The sequence below is a fragment of the Labrus bergylta genome, chromosome 16, assembly GCF_963930695.1.
Source record: "Labrus bergylta chromosome 16, fLabBer1.1, whole genome shotgun sequence".
NCBI lineage: Eukaryota > Metazoa > Chordata > Actinopteri > Labriformes > Labridae > Labrus > Labrus bergylta.
Window position 1 is genome coordinate 25631347 of NC_089210.1, and position 21680 is coordinate 25653026.

General features: G+C 41.7%; 1 protein-coding gene across 2 annotated transcripts in view; it reads left to right on the forward strand.

The window, feature by feature from the left end:
• The window catches only part of col5a3a (collagen, type V, alpha 3a), a 48269-nt gene extending 27528 nt beyond the window's left edge, over positions 1 to 20741 (forward strand). For both annotated transcript variants that reach the window (XM_065964874.1, XM_065964875.1), the window contains 42 exons: positions 528 to 572; positions 840 to 893; positions 1482 to 1526; positions 1737 to 1790; positions 1887 to 1994; positions 2416 to 2469; positions 2829 to 2882; positions 2982 to 3026; positions 3244 to 3297; positions 3614 to 3658; positions 3798 to 3851; positions 3992 to 4045; positions 5669 to 5722; positions 6082 to 6189; positions 6491 to 6580; positions 6795 to 6848; positions 7033 to 7140; positions 7459 to 7566; positions 7655 to 7708; positions 7904 to 7957; positions 8060 to 8167; positions 8281 to 8334; positions 12917 to 12970; positions 14427 to 14480; positions 14628 to 14681; positions 14772 to 14879; positions 14986 to 15039; positions 15124 to 15177; positions 15358 to 15411; positions 15525 to 15578; positions 15666 to 15773; positions 16050 to 16103; positions 16224 to 16277; positions 16366 to 16473; positions 16560 to 16613; positions 17631 to 17666; positions 18125 to 18178; positions 18295 to 18595; positions 18810 to 18922; positions 19062 to 19130; positions 19927 to 20160; positions 20337 to 20741. In XM_065964874.1, the coding sequence (XP_065820946.1) occupies positions 528 to 572; positions 840 to 893; positions 1482 to 1526; positions 1737 to 1790; positions 1887 to 1994; positions 2416 to 2469; positions 2829 to 2882; positions 2982 to 3026; positions 3244 to 3297; positions 3614 to 3658; positions 3798 to 3851; positions 3992 to 4045; positions 5669 to 5722; positions 6082 to 6189; positions 6491 to 6580; positions 6795 to 6848; positions 7033 to 7140; positions 7459 to 7566; positions 7655 to 7708; positions 7904 to 7957; positions 8060 to 8167; positions 8281 to 8334; positions 12917 to 12970; positions 14427 to 14480; positions 14628 to 14681; positions 14772 to 14879; positions 14986 to 15039; positions 15124 to 15177; positions 15358 to 15411; positions 15525 to 15578; positions 15666 to 15773; positions 16050 to 16103; positions 16224 to 16277; positions 16366 to 16473; positions 16560 to 16613; positions 17631 to 17666; positions 18125 to 18178; positions 18295 to 18595; positions 18810 to 18922; positions 19062 to 19130; positions 19927 to 20160; positions 20337 to 20483 (3276 nt within the window). In that variant the 3' untranslated portion in view covers positions 20484 to 20741. The remainder of the gene's footprint in view (positions 1 to 527; positions 573 to 839; positions 894 to 1481; positions 1527 to 1736; positions 1791 to 1886; positions 1995 to 2415; positions 2470 to 2828; positions 2883 to 2981; positions 3027 to 3243; positions 3298 to 3613; positions 3659 to 3797; positions 3852 to 3991; positions 4046 to 5668; positions 5723 to 6081; positions 6190 to 6490; positions 6581 to 6794; positions 6849 to 7032; positions 7141 to 7458; positions 7567 to 7654; positions 7709 to 7903; positions 7958 to 8059; positions 8168 to 8280; positions 8335 to 12916; positions 12971 to 14426; positions 14481 to 14627; positions 14682 to 14771; positions 14880 to 14985; positions 15040 to 15123; positions 15178 to 15357; positions 15412 to 15524; positions 15579 to 15665; positions 15774 to 16049; positions 16104 to 16223; positions 16278 to 16365; positions 16474 to 16559; positions 16614 to 17630; positions 17667 to 18124; positions 18179 to 18294; positions 18596 to 18809; positions 18923 to 19061; positions 19131 to 19926; positions 20161 to 20336) is intronic.
• Positions 20742 to 21680: the final 939 nt, after the last annotated feature.

The window sequence follows — 21680 nt, forward strand, 5'->3', positions numbered from 1 at the left end:
GTGAATAAAACTACTCATTATCGTCGAAAGACGAAGACTACATTAAAACAGCTACCGAATTAGCAATGGTACAAGTAGAATCTTATTTCACCATGAAATGAAAGTCTAAATCATTTTTTACAAACAGTAAACCTCACAGGATGTACAGGATGATGTAACTCTGGAAACAACATTTTCTAAGTAAAAGCAACAGGATAAAATGTTTACCTGCCTCCACTTTTTGTGGACTACCAATAGGGCTGGACACTATGTATTTCTGGAACTGACCCAGAGTAAAGTGACATATACAAAAATAATAAAAAATCCTGATACAGCAAAGCTTTTTCCAGTCAGATCCATCTGATTGAGTTTCACCCTAATGCTCAGTGTATTGTTCTTCAAAGCTTTGTGATATTTTCATGCCCTTGATGTTTTTCTCTTTTTTTATTGATTACATTCAGAAATTTCCATGAAGGACTGATATAATGATGATGTATTTTCAGTTTTATTAAGTCGGTCTGATTTGTGTTTTTATTTTCCTGTTTCAGGGTCACCCAGGAAGAGAGGGCCCAGCTGGAGAGAAAGGCATACAAGTGGGTAACTGCAAATAAGTGTCACAGCAAAAAAAATCAAAATCAAAGTTATGCTCTGCACTCACTACCATAAAGTTCTACACATGCTTGTCCCCCCTTATTGTAACCATTGTGTTCCTACAACATCATCATCAAGTGTACAGGCTCATTAGAGCAGCATCATCCACTACACCACACTGTGGCTGAGTACAATGCTTCTTCATATCTGGTTAAAGAAATGCTTGCTGCTGCTTTGCTGATGTTGTTGTTCTTTTTTTAAAAATGTAGGGCTTACCAGGTGCTCAGGGGCCCGTTGGGTACCCAGGGACCCGTGGAGTGAAGGTAAGGCACAACTCATGATCTCAGTTATTATGTCTACTGAGATATTTATTCCCTTGCACATTCCATTCTGCGGGTATGTCTACCTGTGACGGACAAGCTGTTTGAGTCTTTGACTGACAGATGACAGGTGGAGGGAAAGCACCTCCGTTCTCAAGGGGACTGCTAACAACAGAGTGAGGAACATTTGACGGCTGGGAGAAATGAAAGCGTCACACAGAGCAGAGCTTTGTGTATAAGTGTTGAGCAGTCCATTCTGACTGTGTGTGCTTTTGAAATTGGGGTGTTAAAGTGCCGTTGTCTGCTCGGTGTTGCTTTTGTGGTATTCACACTTCTGGTTTTTCATCTGGTAGTTTGGCTCAGGGTCTCTCAGGGGAAGCCTGGCCTCGTTGGCAATCATTAGTATGAAATAAAAGAAAGGTCAATAACTGCTCGACAACAGAACAATGTTAGGTCAAGAGAAAATCCATACACGCTTATAAATCATGGCTAAGATTAAGATGGGGTATGTCTGGGAATACATGCAACTAGTGGATTTTTAGGCTTCTCAGTGATGTTGGATTCTTGCTGATTTATTTCCACTTATCACAGGGAGCAGATGGAGTCAGGGGTCTAAAAGGGGGCAAAGGAGAGAAGGTGAGTCTTTATTCATTTGCTTGATATCTAACTGGACACTCAATTGATTTTCATTTGACATGATTACTACTTCACCATCGCTCTCTGTCACTCTTCATTCATTATGCACTGATTTTTATGTCTTGTTTTTCTTCGCATTTACAATGCCTACCTCAGAAATAATTTCTCTGGGATAAATAAAATACTTTAAATTGAATTATTACATCACAGGGAGAAGATGGCTTCCCTGGGTCCAAAGGTGACATGGGCATCAAGGGAGACAGGGTGAGAGCGCCAACAAAGCACAAGCCTCACTATCATTTTCTCTCAGTTTTCTCTCTCACGGTTGACATTAATTTACCACTGTAATTCTTTACCTAGGGTGATAATGGAGCTGCTGGACCTCGTGGAGAAGATGGGCCTGAGGGGCTAAAGGGCCAATCAGGACCCCTTGGAGATGGAGGAGCTCTCGGGATAGCTGGCGAGAAGGTAAATTTGTTAAAGATAAAATTCCAAGATAAGGTGAGGAAGAAAGAAGGAGGAATAAAATAGGTGGCCAAATGCTAAGACAGCTCTTCTCTCAACCTGCATAACACAGCTATAGCCATTATAGAAGCATAGTTGCATTTCTTATCCGTTGTGAGGATTTTTTTTTCAAAAATACAGACATATGGATTTTGATAACCTAACATTGATTACATCGACTTACATCTGATTCCTAAGGCAGAACAGCCTTAGGAATATCTTGAGATATCTTAGAGATATCTTAGAGATATCTTGCTGTATTGGCACATGCATATTCAGCAGTGAGTCATACACGTCTTAATTAAGTGGTTTTCATGCACTGTTCTTGTTAATATTCCTCTGGTTTATTTCCTCCTCCCACATTATCATGCCTGTGTCTCTGCAGGGTAAACTTGGCGTGCCTGGATTGCCGGGATACCCAGGAAGACAAGGTCCTAAGGTGATTTAGCAGTGATGAGCTATTATTATCAGTTAATGTGTCCTGTGGTTCCTTAAGCAAAGCTCGAACCAGCTAGATGTGTGTCTGTGCCTGGACTGTTTCCTGTCTGATTAAAAATAAAGGAAGATGAATGCCGTATTTTAAAAAAAAAGAAGGAAGAAAAAGCTATTTTATTAATAGTTCATTAGTGACATCAATTCATTACATGTTGATGAATGATGTATTTAAGTCTGTGTTGGGCTCATGGATTAGATTTGCTTTAATTTGATACAGTAGTTAATTATACGTTAATGAGATGTTCGGGGTATTGGGTGATGAATGGAACGCCGAGGGTGATTAACCTCTACGTGTGTCTGCAGGGATCTCTTGGCTTCCCTGGTGGGGCCGGGGTCATAGGAGAGAAAGGACGAAGGGTGAGGACTTTTTGGTGATTTGACACACATCACATTCGGACTCCTTCAGAATATCTTTACATAGGACAGATCAATAATTTGTTAACCTTTACAATGCAGGGTCCAGCTGGTCAACCAGGATCTGGGGGCCAAAGAGGTCCTAATGTAAGTACACCAATGGGTGATATGCCTGTATATTGTGTTTTATTGCATGTATATGAAGCTGTATCAGGCTGCTCTAACTAGATACTATCAGTTCACTGCATCGTGTGGGAGGCAGACTGTTACATCACTGCAGTGTTTTCACTTCACCAGACGTTTATCTTCCACCTCCAGATGAGTTCTGCATGTGCTAATCAGACTCTTGTTTGTTTTCCAATAGGGAGCCCGGGGGGGCAGAGGAGCGAATGGACCCACTGGAAAGCCTGGAGAAAAGGTGAGAAACACAAACCCACTCAGCCTGACGTAAACACAGACGCATGCACCTGCAGTTAGACACACACCTGGCTGTCTCATAAAGTATGGATGACTGAGCAGGCCGAGTTGGAACTGGTTGTTGCTGTTCACTTCGAGATGACAGGCCATCTGGTGCAGTGAGAAGCTACTGTTTGGCAGGAGATGCTTCAGTTTACGCTCTCTCCCTCAAAGAGCATCTTGGGAGAGCTTAAGATTTTTTGGAGAGAAAACTGAAAATGTTTGAGTGGCTCATGTGTTTGAACTGAAACTTTTCATCTGCCCTGTCCCCTCGGTAGGGTATTGCTGGACAAGACGGTCCCCCAGGATCAACTGGAGAACAGGTACTCTGCTGGTACTTGGATAATGGGCAAATACATCATCCAAATAGAATATAGATGTAAAATACACATTAGTCTTAGTTGGAAAAGCTCCAGAATTGTTTAAGACAGGGTTTTGACTATCTGTATTCATATATTCCAGGGTCCCCTAGGTCCACAGGGAAGAAACGGAGAACCAGGACCTAAAGGCCCTAATGTGAGCAAGATATGATGTACTGTGTAGTGTTTGACCTGTAAATGATACTCGTTCTTGTTTTTAATGCATCTCACAATTCATGCTTAGCTTTGGTCATGTTCAGTTCCTTACCATGATGTAAGGAAATGCTTCTTTTTCAGGGGCCACCTGGAAAAGATGGATTACCAGGTCATCCAGGCCAGAGGGGGGAACCAGTGAGTCACCTTTAATGACAATATTACTACTTCTCTGGTTAAAAGCATTTTTAAGTCTCATGCAGACAACTACCATGGTTTATGCTGTACACACTTCTTGTGAAGGTGAAATAACAGACACACCTGGAGGAATAACCTCCAATTTTACACAAACATTCACTCTGAAGAAAGGATGGACCATTTATAATGAGGAGCATGAGTGTGTCCGGACTTTTTTTGATGGGGGGTGGCCCAGCCAGGGCACTGACTAAAAGTGCCCTAAGTTTAATTCTTTATTGACACAAAAAGTTCAAAGCTACAAATTTAAAGTACTTAAACCCCTGCCTACTGTCTAATTTTCTTAAAATACATTAATTGGCAATGTTTTTTGCAAGTTAGTTCATTGCAGTAAGACTGTGTACATTACTTATGAAATAGATGTGCAAAGTATTTGTTTAATTTTTAAAGAACACACAAAAGAAAATATACTCCATTGATATTAAAAGAGAGCCTTTTGCAAAAAGCCCATAAAGTTGGTTTAAAATAAGTCCCACCTCTGAAATGTCCAATCACAGTTTAGGATGTTTGGGCTAGCACCCGGGGTAGCCAATCAGATTTCGGGGTGGGGGGGCATGCCACCCCTGGCCTCCCCTCTAGAAAGGCCCCTGAGTTGGAGGTCAAAGGTCAATGTCAAAGTGATCTCTAAAATGTTTGTTAATGTTTTGGATATAACACAACAATAGAATAAAGGAGTCCACATTATACACAAAATGGCAAAGGACTTTCACTATGACTTCATCATTTCCTTGAAAAAAAAAAATGTTTGCCCATGATTCCCATCCCATTTTTGCGAATATAATATCTTAGTAACACATAGAGGGTATTTCTACGAATGCACCACAATTATCAGTTGGTGGTCAAAGGCAAATGTCACTGTAATGTCCTTCCCATTCTCATCAATGAGATATACCAGCAATGAATGCAGAGTTTTATTAGCATTTGTTTGATTTGTATCTGTTTGAGAGAAGTAGGCCATCCATGTTCAGTTATTTGATAATTTCCTGTGAAGATGAGGATCTTCTGACAAACACATTCCCTGCAGAGAAAAACAGACAGAGGGTGATCTCTGGTATTATTATCCCTCCTGTGCAGGCTGTGTGGTGTGACCCCTCCTGTTTAATGTAGCCCTACTTGTGCTTCTGTTTTTATGGTTATGCATTCTTTTAGAGTTTTCTGAAAATACTATAAAAATGGGGCGTTGGATAGACTAGTGTTTATGTCGTACTCACCATATATAGAGGCTATAGTTCTTGTTGCAGCAGCTGGTTTGCACTTGCATGTCATCCCTCACTCTCCCTCCTCCCAAAATATCATGTCTCTCTTCAGCTATCCTATCCAATAATTACAAAACTGGCCCAAGAAATAACTAAGATAACAAAAAATCCCTCATCCCCTGTCCCAGTATTATCATTAGAGGGAAAAAACTAATGAATGGAAACTTAAACTTGACTGTAAGGTAAGCGACTTATTCTAATGTAGTGGAACAGCATCTGTGTGCAGGCATCAGTGATTGTGTTCTGGATACCCCATTGACTTTGTTTCAGCTCTAAATCAGGTCCCAAAACTCACTTGTTTTTTCTACAGGGCTTCCAAGGGAAGAATGGACCCCCTGGCCCATCAGGTGTTGTTGGACCACAGGTAAGAGAAGGTTCTGATTTGTGAGCTGTGCAACTGTTTGTCAGTAGAATTATTTTTAAACCTCCTGGTTGACTTTTCAGAACTTGTTGATAGGATGCAGCATAAACCGAGGAATGAAAACATAACATTATGAAGAAATCTGTATTTGACTCACTTAAATTAATTACTATTTGAACAGAATTTGTCATAGTTCTGCAAATATATCCAGACATGTATGGTGGTTGTGCTTTACATGTCAGGGAAGACTGAACTATTAACCTAGACAGCAGTCTGGGCTCTCCATGTCCCCTTCTAGTTCCATATATCTTGTTTTAAAATGACCTTTAGTGAGGTTCATTGTGTAATATTGATATTTTCAGGGTAAATCTGGTGAGACGGGGCCAACTGGAGATAGAGGACATCCAGGTTCACCAGGACCACCGGGTGAGCACGGATTACCTGGATCTGCCGGAAAGGAGGGTGCCAAGGTGAATGGGTTTCATCATAATGTTAGAATCATAATCACTTACCAGCATCCCCTTATTACTGTTTTATTAGATAATGCACAAGGACTCTCCCAGCACCGCCTGAATATCTTATCTCCTGGGTCTCATCGTATCCTCTAATTTGCTAATAAATAACAGAGGAAACCTCCGTGGTTGAGTGTATTATGCCGCCTTCTTAGCGTGACCTGCTGGTTGGTGTGATTTATGACAGCATAAAGGACCTGCTGTCTGCTGGCTACTTGGCTTACATTTAATCAAATATGTGTGTATGTGCGGTTTCCAGGGAGACCCAGGTCCACCAGGAGCTTCAGGGAAAAGTGGCCCCGCTGGGCTGCAAGGCTTCAGAGGGAGCAGAGGGACCCCTGGTGCAACGGTAGCTCAGAGTTCCATTCATCTTTTACATTGCTAATCTCATTGTTATCATTTACTCATTAACATCAGACTTCCAAAGATTTTTCAGCTTAGAATAAGATCACAATTCTAGTCCATAATGAAAAATGTGCTAATGCAGTTGTATAAATATGTAATTGATTAAACATTGTTTGTAAAAAAGCAGATTTTGTTGTTTATTCCGTGTCTCTCTCCAGGGTCCTGCAGGTCTGAAAGGGGGAGAGGGTCTACCTGGTATTGCAGGACTTATTGTAAGTCAGATTTCTAAATTGATTCTTGTCCATTCCCCTGATCTCTGTTCTGTTTTCATGTATATAGGACATATAGAGCAGGAGGCTGTTTCCATGGTGATCAGTGATCACAACCACCGCATTAAATCAAATAGTGAGTCATGTGACAAACGCACCTCACTGCTCTCTCTGCTCTTACTTCCAGGGTGCTACAGGAGAGAGGGGACCCGATGGACCTGCTGGCGCTATAGGCCAGCCAGGACGGTCCGGTGGAGTGGGTCCTGCTGGGCCAATGGGAGAGAAAGGCGAGCCAGTAAGATTTAGCTATTTTTGTTTCTTGGGCATCAATGTTAACTAACACAAACTGTACAATCACCTCCCACCACTGAGTTATAAACAACATGTACAACATGTGCTCTCGCTTTGGAATGTGGGAGACGAAGAGCAGGAGAGAGGTAAAGGGGACAGCAGGAGCAAGGGAGGGAGACAGTATGAATGTGATCAAGCAGGCTTTCTTGGGTCCGAGTTTCCTTTCTGGTGTGATACATAAATCAATGTGTCATTCTGCTATAAGGATAATAAGTGTTGTAGCATTTGTTAGATGTGTGCTGTTTTCCCATCTGTTCCCCAGGGAGAGAAGGGGCCTGTGGGGCCGGCTGGGCATGACGGGGAAGTGGGACCTGGGGGGCTGCCAGGGGCTGCAGGCTCTCCTGGGCCGCCAGGAGAAGATGGAGACAAGGTAGTTACACAACATTGCTGTAGAGTGCTTGCTGATTAGGGGTCTTTTGTGTTTGTGCATGTTTATATGTGTGCATTATTCCTCACAGGGAGAGATAGGAGGACCAGGCCAGAAGGGCAGCAAAGGAGACAAAGGAGAATATGTGAGTATGGATTTTATGCCAGTTATGCTAAACTATCATCATCACCTTTGTTACCAGGAAGTATGGGACAAGCCGGCTTTAATTGGTCTTTGGTAACTTATTGTAGTAACTGTTCACAAGGGCAGTGTATCCTCAGATGTGTTTATCATGTCTTTCTACAGTCCATGTAATTAAGCTGTGCATCTGCCTTTCCAGGGACCCCCAGGACCTCTTGGAATTCAAGGACCTGTGGGCCAGCCAGGACTGACAGTATGTTTTAGATATAAGAATGCAATGAAAGATACATCACTGTCTAATACGTTTGTTTATGTTGTGCAGTGTTAACAGCGCTGACCTATCTGAATATTCCAGGGTGCAGATGGAGAGCCAGGTCCTCGTGGGCAGCAGGGAATGAATGGAGCCAAAGGAGATGAAGGACAACGAGGCTTCAAGGGGGCATCTGGGCCTTCTGGACTACAGGTACGATTTACCATCATTTTCAAAAACTGTCTGAACTTTCATGATTTCACATTTTGAATCTGTTTGTCATTTCATACCTGAGGCTGCATTAATCTCAGTGTCTGCATTTGTAGGGAATGCCAGGCCCCTCGGGGGAGAAGGGAGAGAGTGGCCACGTTGGCTCAATGGTGAGTACTGCTCAGCAATATTAGCTCATTCAACACTCATCTAAAGCCCACTGCTGTGGTCCAGTGTCACTTTCAAATCTGTTCTCCACACCATTTCTTTTAATGTCTTATACTTTGCTGCATGATTACTATTAGATTGACTTGCTTGGTCTTCTCTGGTATTCAGTATGAAGTTACATTCTCTTCACTTTCCAAAAACCTTTGAATATATTTCCTCCCATTTTCTTTTCAACTTCAAAAGCTGTCCGATCAATCTTTTTGAAGTTGAAACGTACAGCTTCTGCAAGAACTGTACATCTGCATTTCTGTTTCTCTTGATTATTTAACATCTACAAAGACAGTGGCCTTAAGTGTCAGGGGTTTCCGCTTATTAATACAGACAGAGATGAAATATTTTGTTGCCAGGACTGTTGTGTTGTACTGGATGTTTCTGAAATGAATGTGTTATCAATATTCTCACAAGGTGCAAGTTTGATGAGTGCGTTACTGCATGATGTAAATCCAATATAAAGAAAATGAGCATCCCTTTCATTATATTCCCCCAAATAAAGAAATAGATCAAGCACAAGAGTTAGAAATGAAACAAGACCTTGACACATTTGGTAAAACTTCACTTTAGACCTACATATGTTGCTAGAGATGACAAAGGGCAGGCATGATTATCTTTGAGTTAGACAGTAACCAAAACATAGATCTAGACCAATTTATTGGTTTTGTCTGACAGCTTTAAAGTTATTTAGTTTTAATGAAATAAAATTATTAAGTTTACAATTTATAACATACCCATCCCTAATCTATGATACAACAGGCGACATTTAAACAGGTAGAGCAAAAAAAAAGTAAAACAATTAAAACTTGACCTCAGTCAGAGTTGGGGATGCTGAGAGAAGGTCAGACTATATTATAACATCATGATTTATGATGACATTTATGTTTTTTTCTTTTCTTACTTTGAATGTCCAGGATTATCCGTGTCAAATCATGATTAAAATCAGTTTTTTGAAAGTCTTACACCACAACAGACTATAAATGTCTTCATCCCTCAAGTATTTTTCAGTCCAGTCTAAAAACGCTCCAGAGTAATGAGATAATGAGAGATATTGAGACATGCAGAGTTGGGAGGACATAATGATATCATAAACACACACAGGGATACTGACACTGATTCACCTCACGCTGGATCCATCCAAATGAGACAGTATCACTCTGTTATTGTTAGCAGAGACTTCAGTCTGCAGAAGCCTACATTTCATACACCTCAATGATGAACTGAGTTAATCTCTCTCTCTCGCTCTCTCGCTCTCTCCCTTTCTCTCTCTCTCTCTCTCTCTCTTGTCACTGTTGCAAGCCCAGCCTTTAACAACATCACCTGTCCCATTATAAAGTGTCACTGTACAGCTGCTGTAATTGTAAGCTCACACACTCCAGCTGTGGCTGACTGCATTGACCTGTCTCTCTGCAGCTCTGTGTGACAGGATGATCAGCTCCCAAAATATTTGATTATTTAGATTCACTTGAAAGATGTTAAACTACAGCAATGTGTAGGCAGAAAAAACAAAAATATTAAGCTCAGTCCTGCTGCAGTTGTATTTATTTTCAAGACAGATTTTTGATCATACATAATGATGGTGAAGAAAAGAAAAGAGATCTACTGGTTAAGATCCGAATCCATTGTTAGATTTTAACAAAAATAAGTAATATGTTTGTTGAAGTCCTCTTGTGAAACTTGAGGTTTTCATCACCTGATTTTAGGGAGTGTTCCAACAATCTTTACTTACAGCCTACAAAATTCACTTTACCATGTTTCCCTGGTCTGCCTACAACTCCCCCCCACCCCAATCATGAGAAAAGTCCATCCTCTCCATCTTTTGCCTGCTCCACTTTTCAGAAAATGTCCTCAAACAGGCCGTTTTCAGATTTTCCCTTCATGACATCACAAAGGGCAGTAACCCTCCCTCAGGTGGGTGACACTCCCACAACTAGGTGTTTGTTCTGCCCTCTGAGTCTGCCTTCTCATGGTAAATAATTGGTCATGGTGCAAGAAAGCCCGAGCCACCCAAGCCCTTCCAGAGAGGGGGCGTGGTCAGACACAGTTCATTTACATTTAAAGGTACAGACACAGAAACAGCCTGTTCTGAGCAGGGCTGAAATTGAGGGGTTTATACAGGCATGATAAAATATAGGATCAGAGAGGATTTTTAACAAGAAACTTCACACACATGGTTTGGGAACCACTGAAGCTTATTTAAACTGGTTGAAAAGGAGGATAATATGTGACCTTGAAGTGCACAAGATGTGACCGAAAATCTGTTATGGTGCAATGCACAATAGATATAAGACAGGCAGCATTAGCAACTCTCTCTTCTTTTTTCAGCAGCTCTTTATGCTAACTTCACTGTCTGTTGTATAGCTTTTGTCCTCACACTCACTCTGCCACAGCCTGGGTAGGTATGGCAAAATATATTATTCATTTATATAATATTAATTTATGCTATGCTGATTTTTAAACCTTATTCAATTGAAAACATTGGCTTACTATGCAGCTAACTATAAAATTGTGCGATAATTGTTATCTGAGAGCATCTTGAGGGCAGGGAAACACACGGTGGGCAGCTGCTGTGTCGAACTGGAAATCCCCTTTTTATTCTGGTGAAATCATTCACATTTACGACCCTCAAAATACAGTCAGCGACTCATTGACCCTAGTTCTTAAAAGGTCTCGATATAATTAAGACCAGTCCCGTGTTAAACAGTTGCACAAAAATGTAGACTAACCTATTAAGATAAATACATTTAGAGAATATTAGAATACGGGCTACAGAGCTGTGTTTCTTTTTTTAAAGGCTTCTGAAAACTTGCCTTTGAGTTGAGGGAATGAAGAAAGTAGTTACCGTGTGTTTTGCTAACTGTAGATATGTTTTTTCAAAGCAGACCACTTAACTTGTCATAACAGAAAGAGCAAAGGTGACGCTTGTAATGTTCATGCTCGGCTCCAGGTAAGTATCCTTGTGAGCCACGTCAGCAAGTCATCATGGAAATGTCAGGGCCCTGTAAATGGCACACTTAATTTTATGCTGCCATTATTCTGAGCTATTATTCTAAAAGAACAGACATATCACTGTTATGACATAATGACACTTTAAACAACTTAACAATGCTTACACTTTGTCAGGTTTGAACTGTAAATCAAAGCAAAGAATATTTGACATTAGCCCTGTTAAGTAGCTCTGCTAAGAAGGTGATGTCGACCACTTTACTATGGCATGTAAGACACACTGTGTTCTTAAGCCTGCTATGAAAAAGTAGTCTTTACATACTCTGCAGTCAAATGCTGCCTTAATTCTGTTCCTTATAACTCTACTGTGTGTCTATCTACATTAGTTAGGTCTTCCAATTATTGTGTATAATTATAGGCATATAATTAATGTGAAAAGACAGACAGCCTTTTAAACCTGTAACAATCTCAACAAGTCTTTTCAGTGTGTGAGAGATCTCCAAAGGCTGAGTGAGAATGACTAAACAGACCATCAATTTGTGGGCAACACAGATGAGCCCAGAGAAAGAAGAGGTGGCCCTGTATGTAAAAGGCAGAAAAGGATAAAAACAGAAAAAGGGAGAGGGTGACACAGAGAAGGCAGTGGAGCAATGGAGTGGAAGGAGGAGGCGGGGCACTGATTGTGAGTAGGAAGACGGTGTGACAGCTGCTAATCAGATTAGCCTCAGCCTTGGCTGTCTAATGAGCATCCTCCTTTGTGACAGTCATCTCACAACGCTGTCAACCATGAACACGCGCTCAAGATTCTCTATAGCCCCTCTACTCTGCAGCCAGATTAGGGAGGGAATGTATCAGAATGGAACCGAAGCAAAAAAAGGGAGAGGGAGAGAAAGGGAGCCAGAAAGAGGAGAGGAGAGATGCTGAAGACTCAGTGGGGAAGTTTCATTCATGTGTGAGCGTTGCGGATCACAGAACTCTCCCCTCTAATGCTCAAGTATCTCTCGGCCAGAAGGATATGTGTTTCCTCCAGTCCCACACAGTCTCTCTCTGGGCTCGATTGTCTGTGTTTCTGTCTTAGTGTCTTTACAATACAAGATTCCCTCCAAGACTTCAGAGTGATTCGGAGCACAGCTCAACATCTACTCAGCTGAATCTGAAGCCCAGCACAGCTAGGATTAATTGCTTGGCACTCTTTTGAGCTGCATAGAAAAGTCAAATCACATGTCGTTACTGCAGCTGAGAGAATATGGTCTGGCACATTGCAGGCTAGAGGTTTCTTATTAATAAGAGAGAATATGTGAGATGGGGGCTGGGTTTGGGGGGGGAGAAAGAATCAGAGCTTGTGTCATATTGAGGGTAATGACCTGTCTGGGTGTCTTCATCATGTCACCAGGATAATGATCAGAGATACTTGGGCCATTGCATAAACCATCCACCATGGGCTGAATCTAACTCATTTAATATAGGAGGCGCCAGCAAAACCCCTCATTCATATCCAGTTTGTTTTTTCTGTTTTTTATTGATGCAGAGTTTCCTTATTGTCTCCACTGAAGTCCTAATTGAAACATTTAATTTCTCTCTTCACAGGGGCCTCCAGGACAGCATGGCCCACGAGGCCCTCAGGGACCAATTGGTGGAGAGGTAGAGTGTGTTTCTTTTTCAATCACTGATCTGTATTTGAGCATAAAGCAATATATAACAGAGCAACCATATTGGAGTGGAAAGAGAGGCAGTCAATACACATTGACTTTCATTTTGCTCAAAACAATTTAAGTGAATATGCAAAGAATGCACAAAATATTAAACAAATGCACCAGCATGATCCAATTCATTTGATAAATCCAATTAGAATAATCATCTTAATAAATGTTTCAAAGTATTAGAATTGTCAATAAATAATTAATTCATCTACAAGTTAACATGCCTCCTCTTGTAAGACTTTGAATTAATGAAATACTTTACTGTAGTTTAATCTTTCCTTTTTATTTTTGAAACAAAATCATTTTTTTTCCCATTCATTTAAATTATGTATTTTAAAGACTTTCCAAAAAACTGACTTTGACAATTGCACACAACCTGTGAGAAAGTTGGAGTGCTGGTGTTGTCAAATAATCGTGTGTAGCTGCATGTCTTTATGAGTCATAAAGAAAACACAATGTTGTATCAGCTGTGGAATCAAAGAGACTCTGAATACACATTTAACACACAGCGTTATCTTGTATCAAAGTGAACAATAGCTTATCCTAACTGCACGGCACTTGATATTTTTAAGACGCTCACATCTTCATACACAGTCTCTTCATATGAACACTTCTTGCCACAGACCCCCCCTGCTTTTGAAACTTGAATTATTAATTGGTATAAGAATACAATCCCTGTGAGAGGGTTATATTTACTGCTCTATGAATCATTAAGAAGTAAAAGACTATCATCAGAGGCAGTTATATTTACCTCTAGTAATGGCCGACCCTAGTCTACAGCCTCTTACCGCGGTCAATTATTCAGCAGCGAGCTGCAGAATCCGTATGAGCAACGCTAGTGCTCCATCACAGGATGCATGGAGACATAGCTGAGCAGAGATGGTGGGATTCATAAATGGTTTGATACAGGAATAGTGGAAAATAGCAAAATGGGGAGGGCTGGCATATGAGGGAAGCAGTTGACAGCAGGAGCTCAGAGTTAGTGCGTGGCTGAACTCAGCCCTCATGTTTGTGCACTCTAGCGAAAAACATGCTTTTACTGGGTTCGTACTGAGACACAAAGCCCAAAACACTGACACACATGCATGCACACTGACATGCATGCAGAAATACACATGCACAAGCCAACAAACAAAATGATTGAGCGAGGGGAAATAGCACACACCCTACTGTGTGACTCAGACACCATCCACTGAGCAAACCTGACACACAATATTTCTCCTTGTGTTGCGATTATTCTGTTCCAGTTTCAGCATTGGGTGAGGGAAACTGCTGACAAACAACAAGAAAATAATCTGCATCACAAACCTGATTCTAAAAAAAAATCAAATGCATATTTCAAATATGCCCTTGTTTTATGATATTTTTGTTGAAGTTGTTCTCTCTCCCTGTCGCAGGGTGCACCTGGTATGCCAGGTGGAGTCGGTCAGCCTGGAATTGTCGGAGAGAAGGTGAACATTTCCAAATAGCCACTACACAGTGTGTCAATAAGCACATACTGTACATACAGTGGATGGGTGTTGGTTTATTTCTGTGGTCTTGTGTGCAAATGTGTGTGTGTGGTGTTTTCATATTACCAAATGTTCCTCGTCTATCAGGGTGAAGACGGAGAAGCTGGAGATCCAGGGTCAGCTGGAGAGACCGGTGCTGCTGTGAGTCATGTTGCCTCAATCTTTACTTTCTTGGGCACTTTCTCTCATTGCCCTTTTCATTGACTGTCATTTCATATGCTGGTGTCTCAGGGTGCCAAAGGCGACGTGGGGGAGAAGGGTGACAGTGGCCCTCCAGGTGCAGCTGGGCCTTCCGGACCCAGAGGAACACCAGGGGAGGACGGACCCAAAGGCAACCTTGTGAGTGTTTGTCTCTGGAGCCGTTGCCTTTATTTACCCTGGCAGTCAGTCTGTTAATGTCATCTCAAACATAAGATGGTTGCTAGCTCATTATTTGTGTGTAAAGGGCCCTATTGGATTTCCTGGAGACTCAGGACCCCCTGGAGAACCTGGTGTCAATGTAAGTATCCTTATATATTTTTTATGACTTATTTTTCAGTACTTTATAGTTTGTCAATTTTGACATGCATTTTTTTCCACCCAGGGAGTGGACGGTGGATCGGGGCCTAAAGGAGACAATGGAGAACCAGGCAAAGCAGTAAGTAGGATTTTAGTACCTGCAAACCAATGTTGACAATACGTGTAGCTCTTATATGCTCTGATGACGTATTTCTCCATGACCTGCTGAGGTTTTTGCTTTTTCATCATCATGTCTGTTAATGTCACTTTTTATAATATATTCATGTTAAACTGGAGTCCCTTTTTTTGTTTTCCTCAGGGACCCGCAGGAGCCTCTGGAGAGCCTGGTCCTACAGGTCCTCCTGGACGAAGGGTGTGCTAAGCATATTGTTAATGTTTATATGTATAGTGTTTGTAGATATAGGCATGCTTGTGTGAAAGTAAAAGGTGTTATCTTATCAGCCATGTTGTCTTTCTTAATCACAGGGTCATATAGGAGCTGCAGGAAAAGAAGGGAAGCAGGGCATGAAGGGAGGAAAGGTAAGGACTGGTTTGTTGTTGTTGTGTTAAGTGTCTTTTATCTTGTTGTATTTAACACCTGGCTGTCTTTGTCCCTTTGCTCTATAGGGGACCCAAGGAACTCTGGGTCCTGTTGGGAAGACAGGCCCAGTGGGACCTCAGGGACATCCAGGTAATTCTGGTCCAGAGGGTTTTCGAGGCATCCCAGGTCCAGCTGTGAGTATACCAAAAACTGCTGATTTAACCACACACACACACACACACACACACACACACACACACACACACACACACACACACACACACACACACACACACACACACACACACACACACACACACACACACACACACACACACACACACACACACCGATTCTTCCTCTATGTAGTCTGAACCTACACCATTTAAGGAACACATCTGATTTTTAATCATGTTGAATCAATGCTGTGTATAATTTAAGCCAATCTCTAAATCCTGTTTTCATCTCAGGGGGAGCAAGGGTTAAATGGACCGCCAGGACAAACAGGACCACCAGGACCACTAGTAAGATCCTTGTATTTAGCTAATAAAGCCTACCCCGAGCAAAAAGATGTGGGACATTAATAGCAGTAAATTTGATGCTGGAGTCTACAGGCTAACTAATACATTTTCCTTTGTTAACAGGGACCACCAGGACTTCTAGGTTTAAAAGGAGACCCTGGAAATAAGGGAGATAAAGTGAGTGTTTAGCCCATGACAGAGAAAACTCCCTGTCTCAGTTTAAACTCTGGGAATCAGATGTAATGAAGCATGTCTTGGCCTGCAGGGTCACGGTGGGCTGATCGGTCTAATTGGACCCCCCGGAGAACCTGGTGAGAAGGGAGATAGAGGCCTGCCAGGGAACCAGGGTACACAAGGGCCTAAAGGAGATGAGGTACACATCTCTGTATAATGCATCTCATTCACTACTACACATGGTAAGTTCTTTCACTGACAACATGTGTTTGTTCCTATTTATAGGGTCTGGCTGGTACCAGTGGTCCCACTGGCCCATTGGGACCCCCAGGACTGTCAGTGAGTGATTCAGCTGCTTCAATGACATAGATGTTTTTGTATGATCAATGACTGAACTTTTCTGTTTCAAGGTACCTCAATACATAAAACAATCTGTATATATGTATCAGTTTATTTACATAATGTTAATCATCTAACTGCATAGTATCACCTCTCGACTCATTCAAGTATCAGCAATAGAGAGAAATGGATGAGTGCTGGAATTGTCTTGAAATCAGAAGAAGTTGCATAGGTAAAGAAAACATTGATTGCTAAGCCAGGCAGTAGTTTGGAATAACTGAACAGCCTATATAAAGGTCATAGCTGTGGTGTACTTTCTGTTATTACATTTGTGCGTGTCTTTCATGTCAGGAATCCATCTTTGAATATTAAACAATCCTTTCGCATAGATCCTACCAGGTAAAAAATCCAACTGTCTCGCCCAAACACAGAAAAACAGTCACCAAGTTTGTCATATACTTCCTCTAACTTTGTTTAAGTTATCTTAACCATCTCAGGGATTTCACTAATAATTCAATCCTAGCTTGAGAGTCTAGCTTCGGTTCTATCCAGAGATCTAGTATCCTTTTATTTCTCACTTCTTCTCTTTCCAGAAAATGAATAATTTGGAATATAACCTGTATCATCTTTAAGCAGGTGTTTAAGATTTTCTATTAATCTATTACATGGATATTTGTATAGGGGGGCTGCACGGTGTCGCAGTGGTTAGCGCATTTGCCTCATAGCAAGGACGTTCCTGGTTCGAATCCCTGTCGGACATGAGCCTCTGTGTGGAGTTAGCATGTTCTTCCTGTGCATGCTTTGGTTCTCTTCACAGTCCAAAGACATGCTCTTCAGTCATCTCAGTTAATTGGTGACTCTGAATTGGCCGTCTGAATTGAACAATACAGGATACAAACTGTCATACAAGAAAACAGGAAGAACAAGATCATAAATAACTACAACACTGAGTCCTCTTCCTAGGATATAATTACTTTTTTTTTCTTTTGCTTACTTTCTCCTCCTTTCTACTTTTAGGGTGCAGCTGGTGAGAAAGGATCGAAGGGAGAGATGGTGAGTCCAGTCATCTGTCTTATTTACACTCTGTCATTCCTGTACACACACCTAAGCTTGGTTAGCAGCTGCTGGGAACATATGCTGGGGAAGAGAGAAAAAAGTGTGTCTGTTGGCTTAAATGTAGCATGCTCCATAATCATAATGCTGTTTGGTGTTTACTGCATGTCTTTGGAACTAAAAGCCTGCTGTACAGCCACGCTTGCCTTGTGTCAGATTTTTCCATTGGGCCCTTTTTAATAGGATCTGGTTTTGGTGTGTGTGATGTTATGAAAACCACTATAGTGTGTCTTGAGAGCCAAGGCTTTGACCACAGAGTGCTGATGCACATAGCTGGATAATCCTATAAAGCAGCAGCCATATCTGTCTGGATAAAGCTGGGATTTAGCCAAGTGATGTGAGAGGGGCTCCAGGTGAGATCTGCATGACACTGAGTTTTGTCTTTTTCTGCTCCCCAGGGTGTTGTTGGTCCCAGAGGCGATCGAGGCGCTGCTGGCCCCCCAGGACCCCGAGTGAGTACGGCCAATGATCCACATCATGGACATAACAGCACCACCTTTTTTCTCTCTTCCTTCACATCTCTCCCTTTCCCTTTCACCTCTTGTTCACCTGTCTGTTCTCTCTTCAGGGACTGCCCGCGACATTGGTTCAGCCCCTGCCAATCAGGGAGGGCAAGCGGAAAAGACGGAGACACTCAGACAGGGACAGAGGAGCATCCCCACCCAGAGAGGAGGATTTGGATCTAGATATGGACGAGTTTCTCCAGGGAGATCAGCCTCTGGAGGATGCTGAGGGAATGGAAGAAGTCTTTGCCACCCTGTCCTCCATGAAGACAGAAGTAGAGGTAATGAGAAGACCCCTGGGAACCTTTGAGAGCCCCGCCCGGACATGCAAGGAGCTTATGATGGTCCAACCCAACTATAAAGATGGTAAGCAAATATATTGTTTTTAAATTATTTTTTCACCATCTTTTCTGATATTACTTTTTCTTTAAGCTGCACACATTGGATTTTTTTCTTTTCGTATACCCTTTGTAGGTTGATTTTTTTCAATATTTTTTGCCAGCTGTCTTGTTGCCCCAGTTTTCTTCATTATATCCACATCTGCTGCTTGATTGATGTCCTTTCTCCATGCTCTCTGAAGGGGACTACTGGATTGATCCTAACCAGGGCTGTCACCGAGACTCCATCAAGGTCTACTGTAACTTCACAGCCGATGGAGAAACATGTCTCTACCCTGACAAGAGGATTGAGATGGTAAAGTCTCCAATCTCTCGCTGTCAGCCTTTACAAAGCCGACCTCGTCATATCATATCAGAGCACAAATCACTCCCTCTATCCCTCAAGCCTTAAATTTGACTCAGCATCCTCCCTTTCTCTCCCGCTGTGTGTCTAGGTGAAATTAGCAGCCTGGAACAAAGAGAAGCCAGGAAGCTGGTTCAGCCAATACAGGAAAGGCAAGCAGGTACAAAATATAGACAAATAACCTACATCATAGCATTACTCTCATCTGGATCCAAATGCCAGCCAGTTTTCACCTGAATCACTCATCTTAATTAAGAATGTTCAAATAATATTTATGCATATGATTGAGTTTCCAGCATTTATACGAGGGGGTTTACATAATTGTGGAGGAGGCTTGCATGCATGTCCATCCATGTGCACATGACTGAGTGTGAATCCATTTTATTTATTTGTCAATTTGTGCATCGCATAATTTGGTATTAATTTATTGGACCATGTGCAAAAAGGGAGCTGATTTGATGTTGCCAGTAGCTGATTTCAGCAGTCTGGATGACTCACACCAAGCAGCTCTGTCTCATTGACTCACATTCAGGGCAGCACGCTCAGAGCACCAGCCTTTCATCTGCACCTGATCAGATGTCTCATAACCCTCTCAGATTATCATGGAGCTGCCAGCACAATTGCAATTCATTGAATTTCCTCTCCTCTATGCTTTCCCTTTCTTAATTCCAGAGAGAAGCTGTTGTAACTTTTTGACCTGTGCTTACATAAACTCCTTTGTAAGCACATATTGGGAGATTTGTAATTTCATCTTTGTTTTACACAGATTATAGGATCAGGCATGTTTTTTTTTGGGGGGGGGGGCTTAATCTCTTTCGGAGAAATCCAGTTTTTGTGTATTTTTTTTCTATCAGTTAGATTTAGTGGTTTTTATCGAAATGCTCTTTTAAACTTGTGGCTGTAGTTTAATGTCTGCTTATGAAGTACACTAATGCCTGTGTGTCTGTGCCATCCAGTTCACCTACAATGACAGGGATGGGAACCCTGTACATGTAGTACAATTGACTTTCCTAAAACTACTGAGTGCTACAGCCAAGCAGAGCTTCACCTACACCTGCCAGAACTCTGCAGGATGGTTTGACAGCACCACCCACTCCTACCAGCATGCACTCCGTTTCCGGGGCAGCAATGATGAGGAACTCACACAAGCCAAAAGTCCTTTCATCAGTGCAGTGCATGATGGATGCCAGGTCAGTGCAGGAGCATGAAACTAAAGAAACTAATGTGTTTATCAATGGTGATGCTTTGGTCATAAGTATGTGGCCATCAATTATCCCACAAGAATAGCCAAGAGATTGGGGATTACTATTCCACCGAATTAGGGCCAAGCAAATTCTAACAATGACTTTAATTTTTCTTTTCGCAGTCCGGCAAAGGTCAGGAGAGGACGGTTCTAGAGATTGACTCCCCCTCCGCAGAGCTACTGCCTATTATAGATGTGGCTGCAACAGACTTCGGCAACAGCAACCAGAAATTTGGATTCCAAGTTGGACGAGTTTGCTTTAATGGTTAACATCACGCCCAAAAAACAAACAACCAAAAAATGGACCTTGACAGCAAGTTTTAGTAAGACAAACTGGACTTTTATCACTGCCCAAGTAATATTTATTTTATTCTGTTCCTTTATGTGGTTGGCCTGTGGTATGTCATTTGAGACTCTTCCACAGCCAATGAAATAGGTTTGTGGCTTTACAACAATGAGAAGAATGTCAAGAACAAGGACATGCATCAGTGGGAACAAAGCACATTTACTAAAGGGAAAAATTCCAGTTAGATGTATTTAATTTTAAGTGTTTTTTAATCTCACTGTTTGTGCTGTATTCTCTAGAATAATGCGGATTACACCACTTTTTAGAAAACATGTCCGATATGTCCCATCACTGAAAGGAATAGTGTGTCATTCCGTGGTATGGGATCAGTGAAGTGGACCTCTTCAGACCATGGATGAACTAGTTGCTGCCTAATGTTTTTAATAGACTGAGACTGAAATAATCCGAGCAAAGAGATGTTGTCTTACTCATTTGTATGCTCACATTTCCCCATAATGACAATCGAATTGCAGTTGTGAACTAGCCTAGCATATTAATGTAACACACGCAAAGTAATTAATTTCCTGTGTGCAGGAATGATAAATTGTCCTTTTTTACCCTTCAACTGCAGTTTGCTCAGTGAATAACCTCCATTAGTATTCAACAGGCGTAGCTAGTTATTGAACCCAACACTTACTTGAACGGATAAGGTTGTTTCCTTCATTGGACGGCCTCCCTCCTTGGGCTTGATAATACTCATTTTGAGCCCTCTACAGTATGTTTCTGAGGACTACAGTCCTGTCAAACTTACATTCCTCCTACTGTGGTGTTTACTTGCTGTGACATACCTCAGCAACATGGTTGGGGCTATTTCAGGGCAAAAATTAATAGCATGCTGATTATAAATGTTCTCCAGTCTAGTCGTGTAGTCCTTTATACAAAGAGACATGTCACGCATCTCTTGAAAGCATTTTGTAACTGCTGACATAACCTGTATTCACTTTTCTGGCCCACTCACTGTTATTTGTTTCACATGTTGAATTCAACAGAATTATGTGGCTGTTCATTTGACATGATTTGCTCTTCAGTGGTGCTAAAGATGATTCTGTTATTTTTATTTCAATGTGTTTGTGTGTCTCTGTGGGCAGGATTATAGGACGAGAGAGGGAGGAGAGGGTTAT